Genomic DNA, 23,128 nt, shown 5'->3' on the forward strand with positions numbered 1-23,128 from the left:
ACACAGGCTGACGGGGCTCCCACCATCAGGAAATTCACCAGTCCCAGGGCAGGGGAAGCAACGTGGCAAATGATGCCTGACAACTCTGCTCACGTTTTATTGGACAAAGCGAGTCACATGACCACACCCGACTTCAGGGGCTTGGGCAGTACAGTCCTGCCCTGTCCCAGGAGGAGAACCAGAGTATCCAGGAAAGCCCTAATGACACCCAACTGGCTCCTCCTTCACTCCCCAAGCCCCCAACATGGGCCAAGTATGGACCAGACTGTCTGAAAGGCTTAGATACAGTCGAGGGTGTTTCCAGTACTGAAACAGAAAACAGCTGAAAGCTGAATAGAAGACATCCTTGCCCTCCTGTCACTCAGCCTTTCCTGCTACAGGGATTTCTTGCTGACCTCCTCTCCTCACGCTGGCCTCTCTCCACACTCTCCCAACTGCCATTTTGGTAGTGGGGGGGGTGTTCATAATCCCTTTATCTGCCAAGACCCTCGCCTTACATCCAGTGATGTGCTGGAGCTGGCTCACACCAACTTGCAAGTCGGTTGTGAAATTTTCAAGAATCTTGCAAGCTTGTTATTCACTCTTTGGTAGCTTAAAATGGGCCAAGGTAGGAATGTTTACAGCATGGAAATTGGCCAGTGCTACCAGTCAGAGTTTTTCTTTCAGAGAGCTGGTCATTAATCCTTTACCAATATACCCTTGTCTACACCTTTTTTCAGGATCAGCTAAATACTTTGCTGGGCCCAGTGCAAATTGAAAATGCAGGGCTCTTAAGAATTTCAAGGCAACAACAGCAGAGCCTTAAACCAGGCATTAGGCCCTTTTTAGCTGCCTGTGCACAGGTCAGACATCGAGGACACTGGCCCTGTCTCTACTCCCTCTATACCCTCTACACTCAGAGCCCCCACCAGCAGCCAACTCTCCCTAGAGGTAACGGGAGATCACACTCAAACAAAAGCAAAGTTATTAAGCAAAACTGTCCAGCTCTGCACAGTCTCTTCTCTCCCATCTAAACAGTCCTCTTGGGCTTCATCTTTTTTAACCAAAAATCTCCAAGGACCATCTAAAACAAAGGGAGCATCCTCTTCTGAGAAGAATCCTTCCCTCCTCTAAAATCCTCAGTTTGGCACCATTTCATTGTTTTAATAGCTATTTTTCTCCCATTTATGATTGGAAGTAAGTTGGGACGACTCAGGCAGCCCAAAGGGAAGGGTAGGAATTTAGAGGTGGTCGTGGTATTTTCCTGGCTTGGAAGCACTCAGAATCCTGGGAGGCTGACTCTGCAAGAAACTGCAGAGATCTTTAGTTCAGGGTTTAAGGTAAAACTGTAGCCTTGGGATCATGTTTACAAACACCTTGTTTTTAGCAAATACAGCCCTCCTCAACAAAATCCCCACCCTCTTCAAAAGAAATGGTTCTGCTTACCTTTGCTAACCTCCAAAAATGAATCCCTATCCAGGGAACTAGCATATCCTTGAAAGGTGCCTCCCTGTGCCCCGACCCTTCCAGAAGAGGGCTAGGGCCTGGGCTGCTGAGAAGAGCATTGCTGGGAGGGAGGGACTGAGGCTTCTAAGGAAGAGACCCCGTCTCCATGCCACAGTCTGATAACCAGAAAACAACGGGTAATAATAGTTGGATAATAACACCTTTGCAACCAGTGATACTACCAACAGTGATCACGGCCCTTTACTCAAGCACCTGCCGTGTGTGCTGGGCCAGAGGTCAGCACGTGAAATGCATTCTTTTCCATCCTCACTCCGACATTCTACAGGTGAGCACACTGAGGGTCAGAGGGGCCCAGTAACTTGCTCATCGCTGAGTTCGTTAATCACCGATCCAGCTCGACCAGTGTCATCTCTCTTTGCCATCTCTCTCTAGTAGACACTAGAGAACTTTGGAAGCCATGCATATTAAGCAGCCCTCTTGGTGATCTGGTCGTGGTTGTAGAATTTGAGGCATCAGCAGACAAATAAGACATTTGTGCTTTTCTTGGAGTAAGTGGGGTACTTTCTCCAGATGTTCATCCCCACAAAATTACTATCTTCCTCAGACTCCTGAAAACCCACCAAGGCTTTTAGCAAAGTTGACAACTCACAGGCCTCTTTTCCCACCAATGCTATTTTTTTGTGTGTGAGGAAGATCAGCCCTGAGCTAATATCCACGCTAATACTTTTTTTTTTTTTTTTGGCTGAGGAAGACCGGCTCTGAGCTAACATCTATTGGCAATCTTCCTCCTTTTTTTCCCCAAAGCCCCAGTAGATAGTTGTATGTCATAGCTGCACATCCTTCTAGTTGCTGTATGTGGGACGTGGCCTCAGCATGGCTGGAGAAGCAGCGTGTCGGGGCGCGCCCGGGATCCGAACCCGGGCCGCCAGTAGCGGAGCGTGCACACTTAACCGCTAAGCCACGGGGCCGGCCCCACCACCAATGCTATTTTTAAAAAGCAGTTAAATGGCGCCACCTCCTGGAGGAGGGGTGTTGCGGCAGTCATAACAGGACAAATAGGAGAGTTGTCCTTATTCTCACATTAAGGGGCAAGGTGTGTCTTGCTCCCCCCAGACATGCTGGAGCCTACTGGAGTCAGACTTTCATTGAGCCAGCTGGATTGCCAGGTGCTCCAAAACTAAGCCATTCCAGGACCCGAACATTAAGGAAGCAACTATATAACGTGCATTGGGGGAGGGGTGGAGACAGTAAGTGCAAAGGCCCTGAGGAAGGATGGGTGGGTGGAGTTCTATGGATGCAGATAAGGCCAGTAGTGGTGTGGGGGGAGAGTAATGAAGAAAAGTTGTTTCCTATACTCCTGTCTTCCCAGTTTTGCCGTCTCTGTTCCACGTGGTTCAAACTTTTATTTATTTTTATTTTTTTTATTATTTTTTTTTATTTTTTTTCCCCCCAAAGCCCCAGTGGATAGTTGTATGTCGTAGCTGCACATACTTCTAGTTGCTGTATGCGGGACTCGGCCTCAGGATGAACGGAGAAGTGGTGCCTCAATGCGCACCCGGGATCCGAACCCGGGGCACCAGCATCGCAGCGCGCGCACTTAACCACCAAGCCACAGGGCCGGCCCGTGGTTCAAACTTTTAAATCAGACCTGCTTTCTAGCTATTAATCCCCATTTCCATTTCCAACACCTGTCTCCTTGGGCTATCAGAAGGATGATATGAGATCATGCCCATAGAGTGCCTGGCAGAGCGGGCATTCAATATGCATGCTCTCTCCCCCTTTATGACCACAGGCTCCACCTGAGAATCCTGGGTGCCAGGCCTTCTTCCTAGGTCTGGCCAGAGACCCGGCATTCCCTTCTTCCTGAGAGACGGGGGCAGCCTGTCTCTGACATTTTCTGTCCCGACAGAACATACAATGAAGTAAACGAGACAGAGAGCATCCAGGAAAACATAGCCATGGAGGGCATGATTGTCGAAGGCTGTGAGACCCTTCTGGACACCAGCCAGACTTTTGTGAGATGGGGCATGGCACCCGGCCTCCCCCCAATCTCAAGGTAGACCCCAGTAGTGGTGGCACATGGGGACACCACCAGTTCGTTTGGCTACTATGTGCCAACACCTGCCAGCATGATTGTGGAGTATTCCAGGGCTGCTGGAGGAATGTGACAGCTGTATGTAGATGTCGATATCTGCACACATGGATGCAGATATTACTGGTTTTCACAGTTCCCTTCTCTCCAGATGTACACATGGTTCTTCCCAGATGCCCTTGATGTGTCTGTGGATGTCATAGTAAACACTGACATGTCCTTTTGAGGAGAGAGGAGTGGAGGAGAAGGACAGATACTGATTGGCCCCGTGAATCACAAGTATGTTCAACATCCGAGGGGAAGTCGTGTGGGTCAGTCCCTCTGTCCCTTGCTCATCATCCTTAGCCCCTCGTGGGAGGCCGTGATTACAGTGGTTCTCACGGGTAGGAGGTTGCCTTCACCCTCAGCCTCCACTCTCCTTGGGAGAAGTGTTTGAGAGGCACAGCCCTGTGAGGTGGCAGCTAGAGGCTGTGACTGAGGGGACTGACTTCCAACTCGGAGACGTTAGAGCCGCAAGGAGTTTGAGGGTCAGCTCTTCAGATTCCACTTGCTGTGGGACCCTCAGCTTCTGCTTGCATGCCCCCGAGGTGACCTCCACCTCAGATGGGCCTCCTGAGTTCCTTCTATCCAGCCCTGGGACTCTCTGAGCAGATGAAAAGCTCGCCAGCACTTCCTGTGGCCTGTGCAGCTGCCTTTGGCCCCTGCTGCCCTTAGCAAGGGTATCGTTGACTTGCAGTTTTGTCTCAAGCCCCGCTGTGTGGCCCCCTGTGCCTTTTCCCTAGGCTGACCTTGTGATCTACTGAGCCCAGAGCCAGCCTCCCTGTGTCCTGGCTCCACCTGAGCTGCAATGGGCCACAGCTGGAAGAGGCCCAAGGAATGACCTCTCCTGGGGTGGGCAGTGTCACTACAGTCCAGGAATCTGCTCCATTTCCCTGAGCCTAAGGATTTCCTTCCCACCTGAGGGGCTGGGGTACACGTGAAGACCAGAGAATGGGGCCCAGCAGGGTTCCAGGCAGTGACGGACGTGGACAGAAGGCAGAGTGGTGGCCCAGAGCAGGCCTGGGGAGATGGAGCGTCAGGGAGGGCTTCCTGAGGAGGCATCACTGGAGTCGAGTCTTGAAGGGTAAGTAGGAGTGCACAGGGTGGATGGGGTGAAGAAAGGCCCTTCCAGGCCAAGGAGCAGCACTCAGGAGCCATAGGTAACTTGCCCTGGAACTAGAGTGGGAGCAGAGAGGGGAGGCGATGGTAAGGAAGGAGAAGTGCTGGAGCAGTCTGCTGGCAGGCCTTGAAGGCCTGAGTCCCGAGGACAGTGAGGAGCTGGCGGAGTAAGTGGGGAAAGGAGGCCTGGAGCACGTCTTAGGGGAGCTGGGTCGGCAAATGGGTTCATCACAGTCCCCTGCTCTGCCCAGGAGTGGCTTCCGTGTGCAACTTGTTGAGGACTGGGGGGCTCTCTGGGCTCTGCAGCCAAGCATGTCGTGACTGATTTGTGATGTCTGCTGAGGCTGTGTGTAGCAGCAGGTGCCCTGTGTCTCTTGCTCATCCCTCTGGGCCAGAGCCAGCTCCACACTTGTCCAGCCTCCTGCCTCACCCAGACCCAGCCCTAAAGAGGTACAGCCTTTTAGATACAGGATACAACCTTCCTTAGAGAGGGAGTACAAACAATACCCTAGTTGGCCTAAATTCAGCCACCAATTAAGAAAGCCTTCAGGTTCAACAATATACTTATCTTAATTTTAATCACAGAAACTAACTCCTAATCTAATAGTGCATTAATCTATTAATTCATAAAAGTACTACAGTTATTATGAGGAACAAGAATTATTTCTACTTGTATAATCTTAGAACAATCACCGAAAGTTAACAATAAAATAAATTCAACCCAACAATTATTTATTACATTAACTGTTAACCCAACACAGATAGGCATTCAAGGAAAGATTTAAAAAAGTAAGAGAAACTTGGCAAACACAGCCCACACCTGTTTACCAAAAGCATCTCCTCTGGCATTTCTGGTGTTACAGGCACTGCTTGCCCAGTGACACGGTGTAAAGGCCACAGTGACTGGACCCTGAAAAGGCAGCATCATCATTTGTTGTCTAAATGAGGATTTGTATGAATGGCCACTCGAGGGTTTTACTCTCTCTTACTTTTAATCAGTGAAATTAACCTTTCCCTGAAGAGGCGGGAATGACAAAGTAAGACGAGAAGACCCTATGGAGCTTCAATTAATTAAAAAAAAATCAAAGGTAAGCCAAATCAAGGGATAACAAAACTTAAATGGACTAACAATTTTGGTTGGGGTGACCTCAGAGAATAAAATAAACTCTGAGTGATTAAAATCTAGACCAGCTAGTCAAAATATTTTATCACTTATCGATCCAAAATATTGATCAACAGAACAAGTTACCCTCGTGATAACAGCACAGTCCTATTCTACAGTCCATATCCACAATAGGGTGTATCACTGCGATGTTGGATCAAGAGATCCCAGTGGTGTAGCCGCCATTAATCGCTCATTTGTTGAGCGATTCAAGCCCTACATGATCTGAGTTCAGACCAGAATAATCCAGTCAGTTTCTATCTATTCCATATTTCTCCCAGTACAAAAGGGCAAGAGAAACAAGGCATACTTTACAAAAGCACATTCAAACTAACAGATGATATAATCTTAATCTAATATATATATGTATATAGGCCTGCCTATAAACGGGGTTTGTTAGGGTGGCTGATTAATTGCATAAAAAGTAAACCATTATACCCAGAGGTTCAATTTTTTCTCCCTAACAGCATGTTCATAGTCAATCATCTTTCATTAGTTGTCACCAATCTACTTTCCATAGCATTCTTTACACTAATAGGATGAAAAGTATTAGGTTATATATGACTATGTAAAGGAACACACATCATTGACCCCATGATCTGTGGAGACACCAGTATTTATATCAGTGTCACAAGGCCATCAGCTGGAGTTCACATTGGAAAACGTACCCGGGAAAACACCCTACGAAGGACCCATTAGCACACAACTGAACAAGTAATGTGGACTTTTGTCGATGACCATTTGAAAACGTAACAGGGAAGACACCCTATAAAAGGATCCACTAGCACACAACTGAACGAGTAATGTGGACTTTTGTCCATGACCTAGTATTTAAAATGGTAGGATAGGGCTGGCCCAGTGGCTGAGTGGTTAAGTGCGCGAGCTACGTTGCTGACGGCCCGGGTTCGGATCCTAGGCGCGCACCGACACACAGCTTCTCCGACTATGCTGAGGCCAAGTCCCACATACAGCAACTAGAAGGATGTGCAGCTATGACATACAACTATATACTGGGGCTTTGGGGGAAAAAATAAATAAAAATTATAACAAAAAAATAAAATGGTAGGATAAAGATGCAGGATTCTTTCTAATGGGTTCATGGAAATGCTGAATGCACAATTCGGAAACAAGGAATAATCGACAAGGTAAACCAACTCCAATAGATTTATAATTGCTTACTTGTACACAGTAAGAGTTTTTGCTGAACAATTAAGTATTCATGTATTTGTCTTGATGAAAACATGAAACTTTATGTTGAATAAAAATGGGCCATTTTCCTGTATTAGTACATTACTACTCATCATTTAGTCAATTTCTATAGTTAATGGAGTTATAAACATAATTACAAAGGCATGCATCCATCAGAAAACAACTATGAGTGAATCTGGGAATTGTAGGGCCAAAAATAATGTTTTCAATATTATATATTAGAACCTGTATATACATAACAAGGATGAGAGAAAACTCTGATTAAAGGAGATTAAAATGTAATCTAATCTTAAAAGAATAAAAAGAGTGTCAGTCCTGGGAGACTGGGGATAGGCAGTAAAATTTCACAGAATTCTGAGACTGGAAATGGGCCATTCCCTACTTTCATTTTTTTATTGTCGTTGCCAAGGGAATTTTTCCACAAAGAACAGAGAGATGGAGGGGAAAGAGGACATGGAAGGATATTGCAGATATGAGAACAGTTCCATTTTCAGGACACCTTAGAGCAGTCACGTGTCCATATTCTAGGTCATGTAACCACAAAGAATTTCCCCTGGGAGATGCCTTCTGTAGCTCTTCCCTCCCAATTTCCACTCATTCCTCCTGGTGAGATCATCCTAAATGAGAACAGGCTGGGAGAAACACAGAGCTGCCTGGACAAAAGCCTATCTTGTAAACTGACCCTGCCCTGGAGCTGGCTGGGCAGAGGGCAGGAGCTGCACGATGGATACCGGCCCCTCTTCAGTCCAGGGTCTTTCCTTTATTGCCTTTTGGGGAATACACTGACTGTAACACTGAGGTTCGCTGAAGGCCAATAGGATTTAGTGTGAGACTAAGGTGTCAATAAAGGACTTGGCGCAACATGTTGTCATGTGCATAACTAGGGAGAAGGGTCTTAACATCTTTATGATCCTTAAGGGAAATTTGACTCACACCAATTTAGGAATCATTGACAATAACGTGTCATGTAGAAGAAGGATCGTCAATCTAAATGAACTTATTCACACACCCAGTGTCCTAGTCAGTATGGGATGCTGTAACAAAAATCATAGACTGAGCACTTTATTTATTTATATTTTTCTGAGGAAGATTCACCATGAGCTAACATCCATGCCAGTCTTCCTCTATTTTGTATGTGGGTCACGCCTACAGCATGGCTGCTGATGAGTGGTAGAGGTCTGTGTCCAGGAACTGAACTCAGGCCACCGAAGAGGAGCTCATTGAACTTAAACACTACGCCATGGGGCAGACCCCTAGACTGGGCATCTTTGGGTTTTGTGTGTGTGTGTGTGAGGAAGATCAGCCCTGAGCTAACATCTGATGCCAATCCTCCTCTTTTTTGCTGAGGAAGATTGGGCTAACGTCTTTGCCCATCTTCCTCTACTTTTTATATGGGACGCTGCCACATCATGGTTTGAGAAGCAGTGCATCGGTGCATGCCCGGGATCTGAACCTATGGACCCTGGGGGCACGAAGCAGAGCATCCACACTTAGCCACTGCACCACTGGGGCATCCCTAGACTGGGCACTCTTAACAACAGAAGTGCATTCCTCACAGTTCTGAAGACTGGGATGTTCAAGATCTAGGTTCAAGCTGATTTGCTTTTGGTGAGAGCTCTCTTCCTGTTTTGCAGAAGGACAGCTTCTTGCTCTACCCTCATCTGGCAGAAAGAGCTCTGGCCCTCCATCTCCTTGTAAGGGCACTAATCCCATCATGGGGGCATCACACTCATGGCCTCATCTAAGCTAATTAACTCCCAAAGGCCGCACTTCCAAATACCATCATGTCTGGGATTAGGATTTTAACATATGAAATTGGATTACATAGACATTCAGTCCATAGTATTCATGAAACCAACAATTAACAAATATTTATAGAAGTCATACAGCCCAAACTGAAGAATGTTCTGGAGATCATGTGGCAAATGATACAATGTCTTTCCCTTCATAAAGTCTCCTAGTGGAGGCAGTGAAATTTAACAGTCAAAGAAAACTTGTGCTATTTAAAAGCTAACATAGATCAGTTATAACAGACTGTACTTACAATTGTCTTCTGGTAAGACAAGTCTGATTATCAGAGTCCAGATTCAGCAAATTCCCCCAGGTGAGGGCATGTCTGGCAATCTCAACTAAAAAGGCACTTTCCTTTTTGAAATTTTATTTCATCTAGTCCTGTTTGCTTCCACATCCCTTTGGTGTTTTTAAACATACAGTATTTATTAAATCAACGTTTAATTGTTGCTCTGCCTTTACCACATCTGACTGGAAGCAGAAGTTACTGGACTTGGCTGGAACCAAATTTCAGTTCATTTTTCCTCCTCTTTCTGCTCAGACTCTCTTCTCTCGCTGTTGAAATAGCAAATGCCTTAGGGGAGAAGCCGCATGGAGCTGGTGCTCACAATCTTCTGCTTCCCTCGTCTCAGAGACTGTAGACCCCCAAGTCCTGCCTGCACAGGATGTTCTTCAACCCTCCAAACAGCTGTTGTGTGCTTTGTCCAGCTCTTATAGCTGCCCAAGAAAAGCTACTCAATAAAAGTGGAATCTGCAGTAATTTTATCCTGAAATGTTTTAAATATTTTAAACCAATGAATATTTGTCATTTTTCAAGGAATATTTCTATAATTTTAAAAGAAACATTTAAATAGTAATTTTAACAGCAATAGTGGTTGTTCTTTGGCCAGAATTCCATGTCATTCATTGTTTAGAATTATATCTAAGCTTTGCTGCACTCTCTTCAGTGCCTTTTAAAATATCACTGTTCTTTACATTTAAATATCTTGTGATGGGTTTGTATCAGTCACCTCCTTTGTACCATTTCAGATTCTCTCGGGTCCTCATACCCTTGAGTCGTATGTCATTTAGCAACCAGCTTTGCAGGTATCATATTTGCTTTATGCAAGTGCCTCCTGACTGCTCCCCACATTTTGTCCCTGTGCCCTCTGCCTCTCCCTCTTGCCCCGGGGTGTCCATGTTGATGCTGAGGTGTGAAAAACCTCTTGATCAAGCCCACTCGTGCACCACCACCTTCCTTGTTTTGTGGATGTGTGTGTGTTTAGCAATTCTGTATGGTCACAGGTTGCATGGCTATTATGGCATCTATGTGAAGGTGTGTTTTGTTGATGTGTGTGTGTTTAGAGAGTTCAAGTCACTGTAGTCTCTGAGACAGTGAGTGGTCTGTATGTGTCTGTGTTTGTGTGTATCTTCTGAGTATCAGTGTGCATTATCGTGTAGTTTACAGTCTGAATGCTGCTGGTCATTTTCAAATAGTGTGTATGTGGGTGTGGGTGTGTGTTGTCAGCATTTCCACATGTTCAGAGGATGTCTGTCATTGTGGGAATGTGTGGAATAAGTATGTTGTTAGAGATCAGTGTGGGAACCAACATTGTTTGCCTGTTACTAGTTCAACACTCAACACCCCTGAAGAAACATTGAGTCCAGACATTCACAGGCTCCATCAGGCCCACAGAGATCCTACTCAGCTGTTTTCTTCCTGTCACAGACATATGAACAGGTAGCCAAGGACCACTTGATATTTGAGGAATTCCTCTAGCATGAAAGATGGAGCAAAAAACACATACACTGAAGTGAGGGACTAAAGGAGCAGCAAGGAAATCTAGAGATCATAGTGAAACTTCAACTGCATATCTAGTAACATCTTCAAAACAATTAGAGATGGGCCAGTCCCATGGCCTAGTGGTTAAGTTCAGAGAACTCCACTTCAGTGGTCCAGGTGCAGTTCCTGGGCGTGGACCTACACCACTCATCAGTGGCCAGGCTGTGGTGGCAGCCCACATACAAAATGGAGGGAGGCTGGCACAGATGTTAGCTCAGGGTGAATCTTCCTCAACAAACAGAAGAAGATTGGCAACAGATGTTAGCTCAGGGTGAATCCTCCTCAGCAAAGAAAATAAAAAAGAGAAAACAACCAGTAAGTGTATATATATGTATTGATGTTACTGCACAATATTGGGGTTCTCTTGTCCAATGCACATTAAAAAAGCCAAGTATTCTGGCTTCAGCTTTTGGGAAATGAAGTGTAGCTTTATTTTGTGAGGTTGATCTGCAAGGAGACAGGGGGCATGTGTCTGTCTCAGATCTGTCTCCCTGATCCATGTCTTGGGGCACAATTTATGGGATGAAGGGCAGGGTGGTCTGACATGTGGAGGTACATGATTAGAAATAAGGAGACGTGAGGTAATTGATTATCTGCGCAAGCAAAGTCAAGCTTCATGGCTCTTCGTCGGATGTGTGTTCACAAATTGGCAGTGTTACCATGATCAGAGAATGGAGTTTTTAGCTCCTTGATGTCAAAAACGTCACATATAAAGCATTAGTGAACTCCCAGTTGATGAGTTGGTGGTCCCAACTGGTCTGAACTGGACAAGGGGTCTCAGTTCCTGAAAGAAAACTCTTAACTACTCTGTTGATAAGAGGGGTCAGTTTAACTGGTCCTGGAGGGCCCAAGGTTGTGTTCGTATATGTGTATCTATGCATATGCATGAGATTATCTGTATGTGTGTTAAATGTACAGTATACACAAAGCCAGGCTCTAGTTAAAGTGGTCAGGACAGATTTTAATCAGGCATATACCACTGCAATAGGGAAGAAGGAACAGGATGAACTGAATTCAATTTGATTTGTACAGAGGTGACTGGGCATTTGAAAGGGAGAATGAGGAAGCAGGCAGAGGAGTGAGCAGGGGCTCAGTAGAGTCAGGGAGGGAAAAGTTACAGAGTGTTGGTCAGTGCAATGTGATCTGGCCAATTGTGTCTGCTAGTTGGAAATGATCAAAGTTTCACTTCTCTCCTCTCACAGTCTGGGAGACAGACACCCTGTCCTCATCTCAAGGAATGGCTCTCAGGACCTTGAGAAATGCACTCCTGAGTTATAGGAGACACACATACAACTCAAAAGGACAGAGGAAAGATTCACAGTTGTAAGCACTTTTGGGTAAATGCTCTAAGAAAGGAATGTCAGGGGCCAATGATTGAGTGTTGGCCAGAACGGTCAATCTTTTGGCTGCCTTGAGCTTTCTCAGGCAGGCACTTTAAGGGGGCCGTGGTCATCCTAAGGATGTGGATTTGAGCTGTTAGAAACTATGTCAGTTTTTAAGTCTTATAGATCGTGTGTGGGGAGGTGAAATCCTTTGTGCTGAGAAGCTGTAGTTATTATAGGCCAAGATCGAGGCCTAGAAAGGATAGGGCTCAAAGGAGCCTGGCATGAGTTTGGTCAAGTACAGGAAACTATATATATAAATAATATATGTATATTATTTGAATAATACAAATCAGTATATTGAATAATATAATATATTGAATTAAATATATATTTAATGAATATATAAAGAATGTGTATGTTTATATATATTTGAATTAAATAATATAAATATATATATGATTAAAAGGAATATTGACACATAATAACAGAAATTTACAGAATTCCTAAAAGACTTCTACTCTAGGTTCAGGAAGCTGAATACATCTCAAGAAAAAAAAAAAAATCTAGAACCAGATCCATCCAGGGAAAGCAAAGAACACTAAATAAAAAAGGAGATACTCAAAGCCCCACAGAGGAACAGAACACTTACGGAGACTTACATTTAGACATATGATACATTTCTTAACAATGGAAGGCAAGAGAGAGTTGGATTAAATATTCAAGGTACAGAGAGAAAATAACTTTCAGTGTATATCCAATCAAACCATAGCTCAAGAACTAGGGTGAATTAAAGATATTTTTATGCGAACATTTACTAAAAGTATTACCACCAACAAACGCTCATTAAGGAACTTCTAAAGAATGTACTTTAAGGGGGCCAGTCACCTGGTGTAGTGGTTTCAGTTCAGCACACTCCACTTCCAAGGTCGGGGTTTGTGGGTTTGGATCCCAGGTGTGGATCTACACCACTCATCAGCCATGCCATGGTGGCAACCCACATACAAAATAGAGGAAGATTGGCACAGATTTTAGCCCAGGGCTAATCTTCCTCAAGGAAAAAACTTAAAAAGTACAAAAGAATGTACTTTAAGGAGAAAGAAATTGATAGAAGAAGAAATGCTAAGAGGTAAAAATGGATCGTGAGGATAAAAAAGGTTAAACATCTGAATAAATCATTGAAAGCATGACTTTACGAAACAATAATAATATTGACAATGTATAACTAATGGAGTTAAAAACTAATGACAAGGGAACTTCTGGTTTAGAGGAGATTAGGACAGGAAAGCACACTTGCTGCAAAACTGGACAAAGCCAGATAAATTATAGATATATTTTTAGAGCATCAGACAACTTCAGAATCAACCAACTAAAATTCCAGAAAGAAGAAAAAGTCTTTTATGTGAGCAAGGATTTTTATCTTTCTTTCCCTTGGAGGCGTTTTCTGATTATAGCTGGTTGCCAAGGATCTGGCTTGCTCAGTCAGAGCCTCGGCTAGAGAAAAGAGAAACTATCCAAACTTGTAGTGATTCTGCAGGACTGATGTGGCAGAGGAAACCTGAGGGCTTTCAGACACACAACTGCTCTTCCTCACACCACCTGTGCTAAGTTTTGGTGCCACACAGGAATCTGGGGAACTAGGCCACAAGCTTCCACAAACCAAAGTGAAACCTCCAGCAGTGGTGGAAGTGGCCGAAGTCAAACATACTGCTAGTCTGACCTTCAGGGAATTTGCCATATTGTGAAGCGATGTAAAGTAGGAGGCTGGAGAGCAGCGCTGAGATGTCTGAAGGGCATAGCTGTATTTTCTGTGGGCTCCCAAACCTGAGAAGACAGAGATCTACCAGACTTAGAACCAGACCCCTGTGTGGGGGAGGGGCGCACAGCAAACAGGAACTGGGGAAAGCAGAAGGGCTGGGTTTACTAAAAGTGAGACCCAGCCCCAACTCTGATCAACGTCTGATTGGACTCAGGTGCTCCAACCTCACTCTGTTTCTCAAGGAAGGAAAATAAGGTCACGTGGAGCCTCTCGAGTTACGTTACACAGACCTTCCAAAGACACTGGCGAGAGGATGGAGAAGGCAAGCCACAGACTGGGAGAAGACCTTTGCAAATTCACATATCTGACAGGACTATAAAGAACTCTCAAAACTCGGCAATAAGAAAATCCAAGTTTAAAATGGGCACAGATTTGGACACTTCCCCAAAGAAGATACACAAATGGCAAATAAGCACATAAAAAGATGCTTACAGACTCTCACAGAGTCTGGGAGACAGACACCCTGTCCTCAGCTCAAGGAATGGCTCTCAGGACCTTGAGAAATGCACTCCTGGGTTATTGGAGACACACAAAGAACTCACATAGACAGAGGAAATATTCACAGTTGTAAGCACTTTTGGGTAAATGCTCTAAGAAAGGGATGTCAGGGACCAATGATCGAGTGTTGGCCAGAACAGTCAATTCTTTTGGCTGCCTTGAGCTTTCTCAGGCAGGCACTTTAAGGGGGCAGGGGTCATCCTAAGGATGTGGATTTGAGCTGTTAGAAACTATGTCAGCGTTTAAGTCTTATAATGTGTGTGTGGGTTGAAATGATTTGTGCTGAGAGGCCATAGTTATAATTGGCCAAGATTGAGGCCTAGTCAAGAAGAGGGCTCAACGGAGCCTGGCTTGAGTTAGGTCAAGTACAGGATCATATATAGAAATCAGATATGTACATTTTTTGAATAATATAAATCATTATATTGAACAATATATTGAATTAAATAATATATATTTAATGAACATATATTGAATGTGTATAAAATAAGTGTGTGTATATATATTTGAATTAAATCATATAAATATATAGAAGAGAGTGACGTCAGCATCATGGCAGAGTGAGCTTCCCTTATTGAACTCTCCTCCTCTAAGACACCAGAAAAAGGACATTCATATTCCAACAGAAGCTATTCACAAATAATATAAATATATATATGATTTTAAGGAATATTCAGACATAATAACAGAAGATTCCAGGGCCAGCCCCATGGCTTAGCGGTTAGGTGCACATGCTCTGCTGCTGATGGGCCAGGTTTGGACCCCGGGCGCGCACCAATGCATCCCCTCTCTGGCCATGCTGAGGCAGCGTCCCACATACAGCAACTAGAAGGATGTACAACTATGACATACAACTATCTACTGGGGTTTTGAGGGGGAAAAAAAAGGAGGAGGATTGGCAATAGATGTTAGCTCAGAGCAGGTCTTCCTCAGCAAAAAGAGGAAGATTAGCATGGATGTTAGCTCAGGGCTGATCTTCCTCACACACACACACACAAAAAGAAATTTCCAGAATTGATAAAAGACTTCTATTCTAGATTCAGGCAGCTGAACACATCTCAAGCACAATTGAAACAAAAAAATCTAGAGTCAGATCCATCCAGGGAAACCAAAGAACACCAAATACAAAAGAAGATATTCAAAGCCCCACAGAGGGACAGAACACTTACAGAGACTGACATTTAGATCTATGATACAATTCTTAATAATGGAAGGCAAGAGAGAGTTGGATTAAATCTTCAAGGTACAGAGAGAAAATGTGGTGTAGGCGTGGACCTACACCACACATCACCCATGCCACGGTGGTGACACACATCAAAATAGAGGAAGATTGGCACAGATGTTAGCACAGAGCTAATATTACTCAAGGAAAAAAATTAAAAAGTAAAATGAATGTACTTAAAAAATTGATAGAAGAAATGCTAAGATGTAAAAATGGATCATGAGGATAAAAAAGGGTAAACATCTGAATAAATGATTGAAAACATGACTTTCCCAAACAATAATAATATTGACAATGTATAACTGATGGAGTTAAAAACTAATGACAAGGGAACTTCTGTTTTAGAGGAGAATAGGACAGGAAAGCACACTTGCTGCAAAACTGGACAAAACCAGATAAATTATAGATATATTTTTAGAGCATCAGAGAGCTTCAGAGCCAAAAGAAGAAAAACACTTTTATGTGAGCAAGGATTTTTATCTTTCTTTCTCCTGCAGGCGTTTTCTGATTCAGGGTCTTGCCGAGCATCTGGCTTGCTCAGTCAGAGCCTCGGCTAGGGAAAAGGGAAACTATCCAAACTTGTAGTGATTCTGCAGGACTGGTGTGGCAGAGGAAACCTGAGGGCTTTCAGACACACAACTGCTCTTCCTCACACCACCTGTTCTAAGTTTTGGTGCCACACAGGAATCTGGGGAAGGAGGCCACAAGCTTCCACAAAGCAAAGTGAAACCTCCAGCAGTGGTGGAAGTGGCCGAAGTCAAACATACTGCTAGTCTGACCTTCAGGGAATTTGCCATATTGTGAAGCGATGTAAAGTAGGAGGCTGGAGAGCAGCGCTGAGATGTCTGAAGGGCATAGCTGAATTTTCTGTGGGCTCCCAAACCTGAGAAGACAGAGATCTACCAGACTTAGAACCAGACCCCTGTGCGGGGGAGAGGAGCACAGCAAACAAAAACAGGGGAAAGTGGAAGAGTTGGGTTTACTAAAAGTGAGACCCAGCCCCAACTCTGATCAACGTCTGATTGGACTCAGGTGCTCCAACCTCACTCTGTTTCTCAAGGAAGGAAGATAAGTTCATGTGGAGTCTCTCGAGTTACATTACACAGACCTCCCAAAGACACTGGCGAGAGGATGGAGAAGGCAAGCCACAGACTGGGAGAAGACCTTTGCAAATCACATATCTGACAGGACTATAAAGAACTCTCAAAACTCGGCAATAAGAAAATCCAAGTTTAAAATGGGCACAGATTTGGACACTTCCCCAAAGAAGATACACAAATGGCAAATAAGCACATGAAAAGATGCTCGATGTCATTAATCGTGAGAAAAATGCACATAAAAACCACATTGACATACTGCTACGTACCTATTGGAATGACTAGATTTAAAGAGGTTGACCATACCAAGTGTTAATGAGGATGGAAAGTAACTAGAACACTCCTACATTGTGTGGGAACACAAAGTGGTTCAGCCTCTTTGGAAAACAGCTTTCAAGTGGAGTTTGTTATGCTGCTGTAACAAATCAGCACAAATTTCATGGCTTAAAACAACTCAGATTTATTGTTTTCCAGTTCTGTAGGTTAACAGTCTAACATGGGTCTCCTTGGGCTAAAATCAAGGTGTTAGCAGAGCTAGGTTCTTTTTGGGGGACTCTAAAGGTTAATCCATTTCCTAGCCTTTTCAAGCTTCTAGAGACAACCACATTCCTTAGGCTGTGGCCCCCCTCCTCCACCCTCAAAACCAGGAACTCGGCATCTCTCTGGCCCTGCTTCCCTTGTTGCATCTTTTTCTACTCTGCTGCTTCTCTTTCCCTTTTAAGGGCCTTTGTGATGCACTGGGCCCACCTAGATAATCCAGGATAATCGCCCTATTTTAAAGTCAGTTGATTAGCAACCTTAATTCCATCTGCAAATTTAATTCACCTTTGGCAAGTAAACTAATGTATTCCCAGGTTCCAGGGATTAGGACACATTTGTGGGCCATGACTTTGCTACACAAACAGTTTTTAAAATAAAGTTAAACATATACATACCATGTGACCCAGCAATTCCACTTTTAGGTGCTTACCCAAGAAAAGAAGACTTATGTTCACACAAAAACTTGTTTGCAAAGATTTATAGCAGCTTTATTCATAGTCAAAAAAGACAAAACTGAAAATAACTCAAATGTCCTTCAACTGCTGGATGGATCAACTGTGGTACATTCATACAATGGATACTACATTCAGCAATAAAACAGAAGGAACTGCTGATACAGGCAACAACACGAATGAACACTCAAATAAATGTATTGTGCTAAATGAAAGAATCCAGAGTCAAAAGGCCAAATGTAGAATTCCATTTATATGATATTCTAGAAAGGACAAAGCATAGGGAAAGACAGCAGATCGTTAGTCTCCAGGGGTTAAGGGTGGGGGAAGAGTTGACTACAAAAGAGCAGCTGAAGGGAGTTCTGGGTGCTGGAACTGTTCTGTATATTGAATGTGGTAGTGGCACAGCTCTATGCATTTGTCAAAACAGTTGTAACAAGAGGAAAACAAATACATCATTGCTCACCCATCAGATTGGCAAACCTTTAAAAATCTGACAATGCCAATCTGACAATTCCCAGGGCAAAGATGACTCAGACACCATTGGTGGGAATGGAAATTGTTAAAACTTCAGAGGATGATTTGGCTGCAGCTCGTCAAGTTGCAGATGCACATCAGCCTTTGGCCCAGCAATCCACTCACAGGCAGGTGTCCATTCTAGGGAGTCTACACATGTGCTCGAGGAGACACACATAAGGATAGTCATTAGACATGGTAGGAGAATGAATTAATTGTAGTTAGTAGTTCTTTTAAAAAGAAAGGAAAAAATGCATATGGGAAAGAATCAACCCTGCTGGCTACATATATGATCTGAGAAGGCAACTCATTAGTTTGTCTCCTTAATAGTATGTATACAGCACAGAGAGCACTGTACTAGGAATCTGGAGACAAGCATCCGAGCATTTAGTTTCAACTCTGCCACTAAGTAGAAGTCAGACTATGGATGACATAACTCAAGAAACCTCACTTTCCATTTCCTGGAAAATGAAGAGTTTAGGCTCTACAACCACTAAAATTATTTCCATCTCCACAATTCTATGATTCAATAAGCCAACTATCAAAAATTATATTCCAAAGTACCTATGCTGAGAAACTGTTCTTCCCAGACACCCTGAAATCAGAAACTATCAGAGAAATAGGACTGCTTAATATGTTGATACATAAAATGGTCCAAATTTCTTGGTATGTCTATGACCAGCTTTTTAATCAAGATCGTAACTCAGAAAGAGCATATAAGCAGCTAAACCCACCACATTGAATCGGGTCACCCTCAGGTAAAACTAATATATCTTCTCCCATTTTAACATTCCAAAACAAGTTCCCCATACTAATGAGTCCATCTTGTCAAGTTCAGGTCTGTCTAGCCAAAAGTCATTCATGTATATGATAAGATTACTTGATTTTTTAACAAAGACAAAATGATGAAGGGCTTTTTGTATTTTGCCTGTTTCATCTAAAAAGCTCTTACATTACAATTTAATAGCTTCAGCCTGCTACAATAATTTAAAGAGCCTTTTGAAACTTGTAATATGCCACGTCCAACATGATCTAGTAAAAAAAATCAGTAGTTCAGAATCCAAAAAAGCTTAAAAATTTCAGTACCACCAATACTTACACTTCAAAGACACCATTAACCAACAAGTCATTTGTTCCTACTGCAGAATTTAATAGGTTATTAACTTCTGTAATCATCCAAAAGCATAATTAGGATGCTATCATTAAAATGTATTTTTTAATCAGAAATATTAAAACTAATGATTAAACTATTAAACTAAATGATTAACTAAATATTAAAACTAATGGCAACTAATGATCTGTTGTCTTTCTTTATGGTTTATCTTTTCTAGAATATCATATAAATGAAATCCTACCTTATTTGGCCTTTGGACCTTTCACCTTGTCAGTCAAATCAAAATTTCAAAATTCTTGTTCTATGAGCTTTCCAAATCTAAATTCTTACGATTCTAAATGAGTACGGAGACAAAACACACACTACATACTACTTGTAAAAACCTCCTCCTTATCCGATTTTAATTTTAGCACCAACTGCCAAGAAAAACCTTTCCACTGAAACCTAAATTCCATACACATTATGTCAATCATCAATTGATCAGTCATCAATCTATCTTAACCAAAGGTGAGTTATTATTAGGAAGTTACATAATTTTCACCAAAGACTGTTTAAAGCTCCTTTCATTAAATGCAGTTTACAACAATTCACAGGCTTCAAAGTTCGCCTTGCAAATATAGAGTCAATTATCAGAAACCATTAATGGGATTAGGCTTTTCTATAAAAGTGGTCCCAAGGAAGTAGGAACGCTTATTTGTTTAAAGAACGCAATGAGGAGCCCAATAGCGTGAGCGGAGTCAGGCAGAGGAGCGCTGACCACTGGCTGTCTTCTGAAGGAAAGTGTTCACCCCGGGATGTCGCGACCTGGCCTAGACAGGGTCCTGGGGGAGGGCCAACTCAAGGGCGCACACAGAGGGCAGGCGACTCCATGCCGCCCCCTGCACCTCCGCTGGGTGGGCAGGAGGCCCTGCCGAGGTGGGGCCCCGCCAAGGCAGAGGGACCCGCCAGCCAGGCGGCGCTCCTTTGCTCCTCCAAGGGACAGAGGTTAGGCTCCCCCGCCTGAGGCAGCCCGCCAGTAGCCCCGTCCCCATCTGCCGCCCCCGACACCGCGCTCCCGCCATCAGCGGCGGAGATCTCCTCGCGGAGCCCGCCGCCCACCGCCCACCGCCTACCTCGGCGCCGCCTCCTGCCCAGCGCTCCTCCACACTGCAGAAAGGAGAGCTCCACAGCGCTGAAAATCCTGGAGGAAGGATCCAGAAACCGCCAATCCCCCCACACAAACCAGCGCAGCCGCCACCTCCGCACCAGGGACCCTGCCTCCGGTGCACGCGTCACGCAGCTCTCCAGCTCGCCGGCCCCTCTGCCGCTCTGAGCGCCGGTCCTGCGCATGCGCGGGCCTCCGAGGATACAATGGGAACCGCTGAGGGGGGGCACGGGCTGGGCATGGGCGCGTGGTGACCGAGGTGTCCATGAGACGAGAGCAGGAGCTGGCTGGCGCTCTGCAGCCCTTGACTCTGCTCTCCCTGGATGACCGTCAGCTCCTGGAGAAGATCTGCCTTCCCTTGAGGCGGCTTCTCCTGTCCTGAGAAGTGCGTCACATGATCTAACATTTGTTTAAAAAAGAATGATGACATCCTTAACACCCGAAGTGTGTCGTGTCCCCAGAAGAATTCTCTGCTTCCCCAGAAGACTAGACAGCGAGAAGCTGGGACCGAGTTCTGGCCCAGGAAGGAAAGACGCTGAGTGCAAAGCCGTCTCCCCTCCGCCAACTCCTCATCCTGATCTGTGGCCTTGATGGGGTGTCAGCGCTGGGGACTTGTGCAGGTGACAGTGCTCAAGTGTTTGCCCACGGTATTACATTTCTTATGGTTTAGTGGTTAAAAGAGGAGGCGAGCTGTCAGTTTTTTAGACAATTTCACTTGCAGAAATGTCTTTGGACAAAGAAGTTTGTTTTCTTCTGATTTTTATAATCAATAACAATAATTAAAATACTTATTTTCTTAATCTCATTGGCATGCTAAAACAAACAAGTCACTTGGTTTTCACCAAATTGGCCACATTTTCATTAAAACTTTGGAAGTATTGCTGTTTGAGGTAAAGAAAGCATCTGGGAAGAACAATTACCCTTAGTTGATATCTTCCCAGATAAATGTACAAACACATAGCTATGAGCCGTTTTGATGGGCCTGGCAAATCCAGTTTGAGTTCTAGAATGGATCATCCAAAGTAAGGTTAAATTAGTAATTTTCTGAGGAGTTTGCAAGTAAATGTTCATGTTGCCTTCATCAAATAGGTCTGGTGATTTAAATGAAGTTTGAGTTTAATGATAAAAGTTTTCAAGAGACTGAGAAATATTAAGTACATGTACTTAAAAACGTGTAAATTAAAGTAAAGCCTGCCATTATCCTCTTTAAAACAGAGTCACAGTAGCACTATTGTCAAGGTATGACAAGGAATAGAAATGTTTTATAGAGTCAATTCTTCACTTCTAAAGGACCTAATGTGACATTCTAGAAATCTCCATAGTCTTTCAGTCATCTACATTTAAATTGCTCAATTTATATTTTAAAGACTAATGAATCTGAGGGCAAAATATTCAAGGTCATTGTTTAATTGTTTTTCATTGTTGCAAAGTACATGGGTATAAAGTGTGGCTGAAATCCATGGTCTTGGAGAAGAAAAATATACAGAACTTATTTATCACTCTCACAGTGTGTCCTGACTTAATCCTACAAATGTCCCAAGAATAAAGCCTCAGTGAATTCCATTCTGTTCTTAGATATGACATCTTTCATTCATAATGAATATTCTCAAATTAGGCTCCAGCTAGTAATTATGTTCCTGATGCAAATAGGCAATAAAAAAGAATCCATGTTTGATTAAATTGGGCTCAAGAGGACTACTTAGAACCAAAATTTGTTTTTTGCTTTGTTTTTCTTTATCGATGTCTTTCTCCTCAGTGGATTTGGCAGATAAATGACACAGAAAGCTGAGAGACTGGAGGGCAGGGTCTTGAAGAATACGGGGTTTCCTCATCTTCAAGATCTTTTTATCTTTCAAATTCTATGATTTTTGCTATTTATATAGGGATTCTTTTTTTTTCATTATTTCTAATAGTGATCATAATAGTGAGACTAACAAAACTTAGCACCTGTGGAACATTTTTCATCGTAAAAATTTAAGTTATTCTGACAACTGTTAATATTTTAAAAAGCCATTAACAGCTAATCTGATGCTCAGAGGATTTTTAGGGTAGTGAGACTGTTCTGTACATAATGGTGGCTACATGTCACTATATGTGTGTCAAAACCCATGGAACTATACAACACAAAGAGTGACCCTCAAACTAGGGACTGTAGTTCATAACAACGTATCAATATTGTTCATTCATTATAACAAATGTATCACACTAATGCAAGGTGTTAATAATAGGGGAGATGGGGCTTGGGGGAGAGGAGAGGGGCAGTGCGGTGGGTGTATGGAACGCTATGTACTCTCTGTTCAATTATCTGTAAATCTAAAACTGTACTTTTAAGAATCAAATTTTTTAAAGTTTTTTTGAAAGGCACTGAAAGGTAATTTAACACTGTAGGGCATCTATTTTGTGCAGAAGTGCAAGGAAAGAAGAAGGTGATATGATTTAAACAGTTCACCTTGTGAGAATTTGAATTGTGTGTTTCTGAAGCCTTAGACAAGGGCAGGACAGAATTTGAGACATGGATGAAATAAAGGAGAAGGAAGACATCAGAGTGATCAGACCTGATCAATTAATATTAGGACAAATTACTAAATTGGATGGATTTGTTTTTATTTTCTTTGCTTTTTAGAAACCTTACACCTTTCTATGAAAGCCACACGTGCACAGTGTCAACAGGTATGTTTCCTACCGAGCGGCACCTGCTTCTCTCCCTCTGCATCTTCTATTCCT

General features: G+C 43.4%; 1 protein-coding gene across 3 annotated transcripts in view; it reads right to left on the reverse strand.

Annotated features, from left to right (window-relative positions):
* Positions 1–20,616, reverse strand: part of LOC101408564 (ral guanine nucleotide dissociation stimulator-like) — a 196,883-nt gene extending 176,267 nt beyond the window's left edge. The window contains exon 1 of one of the 3 annotated variants that reach the window (XM_087419665.1): positions 20,373–20,616. In XM_087419665.1, coding sequence (XP_087275791.1) covers positions 20,373–20,589 — 217 coding nt within the window. In that variant the 5' untranslated portion in view covers positions 20,590–20,616. The remainder of the gene's footprint in view (positions 1–20,372) is intronic. The other 2 variants (XM_087419639.1, XM_087419638.1) reach the window with 2 other exon arrangements.
* Positions 20,617–23,128: the final 2,512 nt, after the last annotated feature.

This window comes from Ceratotherium simum, chromosome 30 (genome assembly GCF_057802395.1).
Source record: "Ceratotherium simum simum isolate JZ-2026a chromosome 30, ASM5780239v1, whole genome shotgun sequence".
NCBI lineage: Eukaryota > Metazoa > Chordata > Mammalia > Perissodactyla > Rhinocerotidae > Ceratotherium > Ceratotherium simum.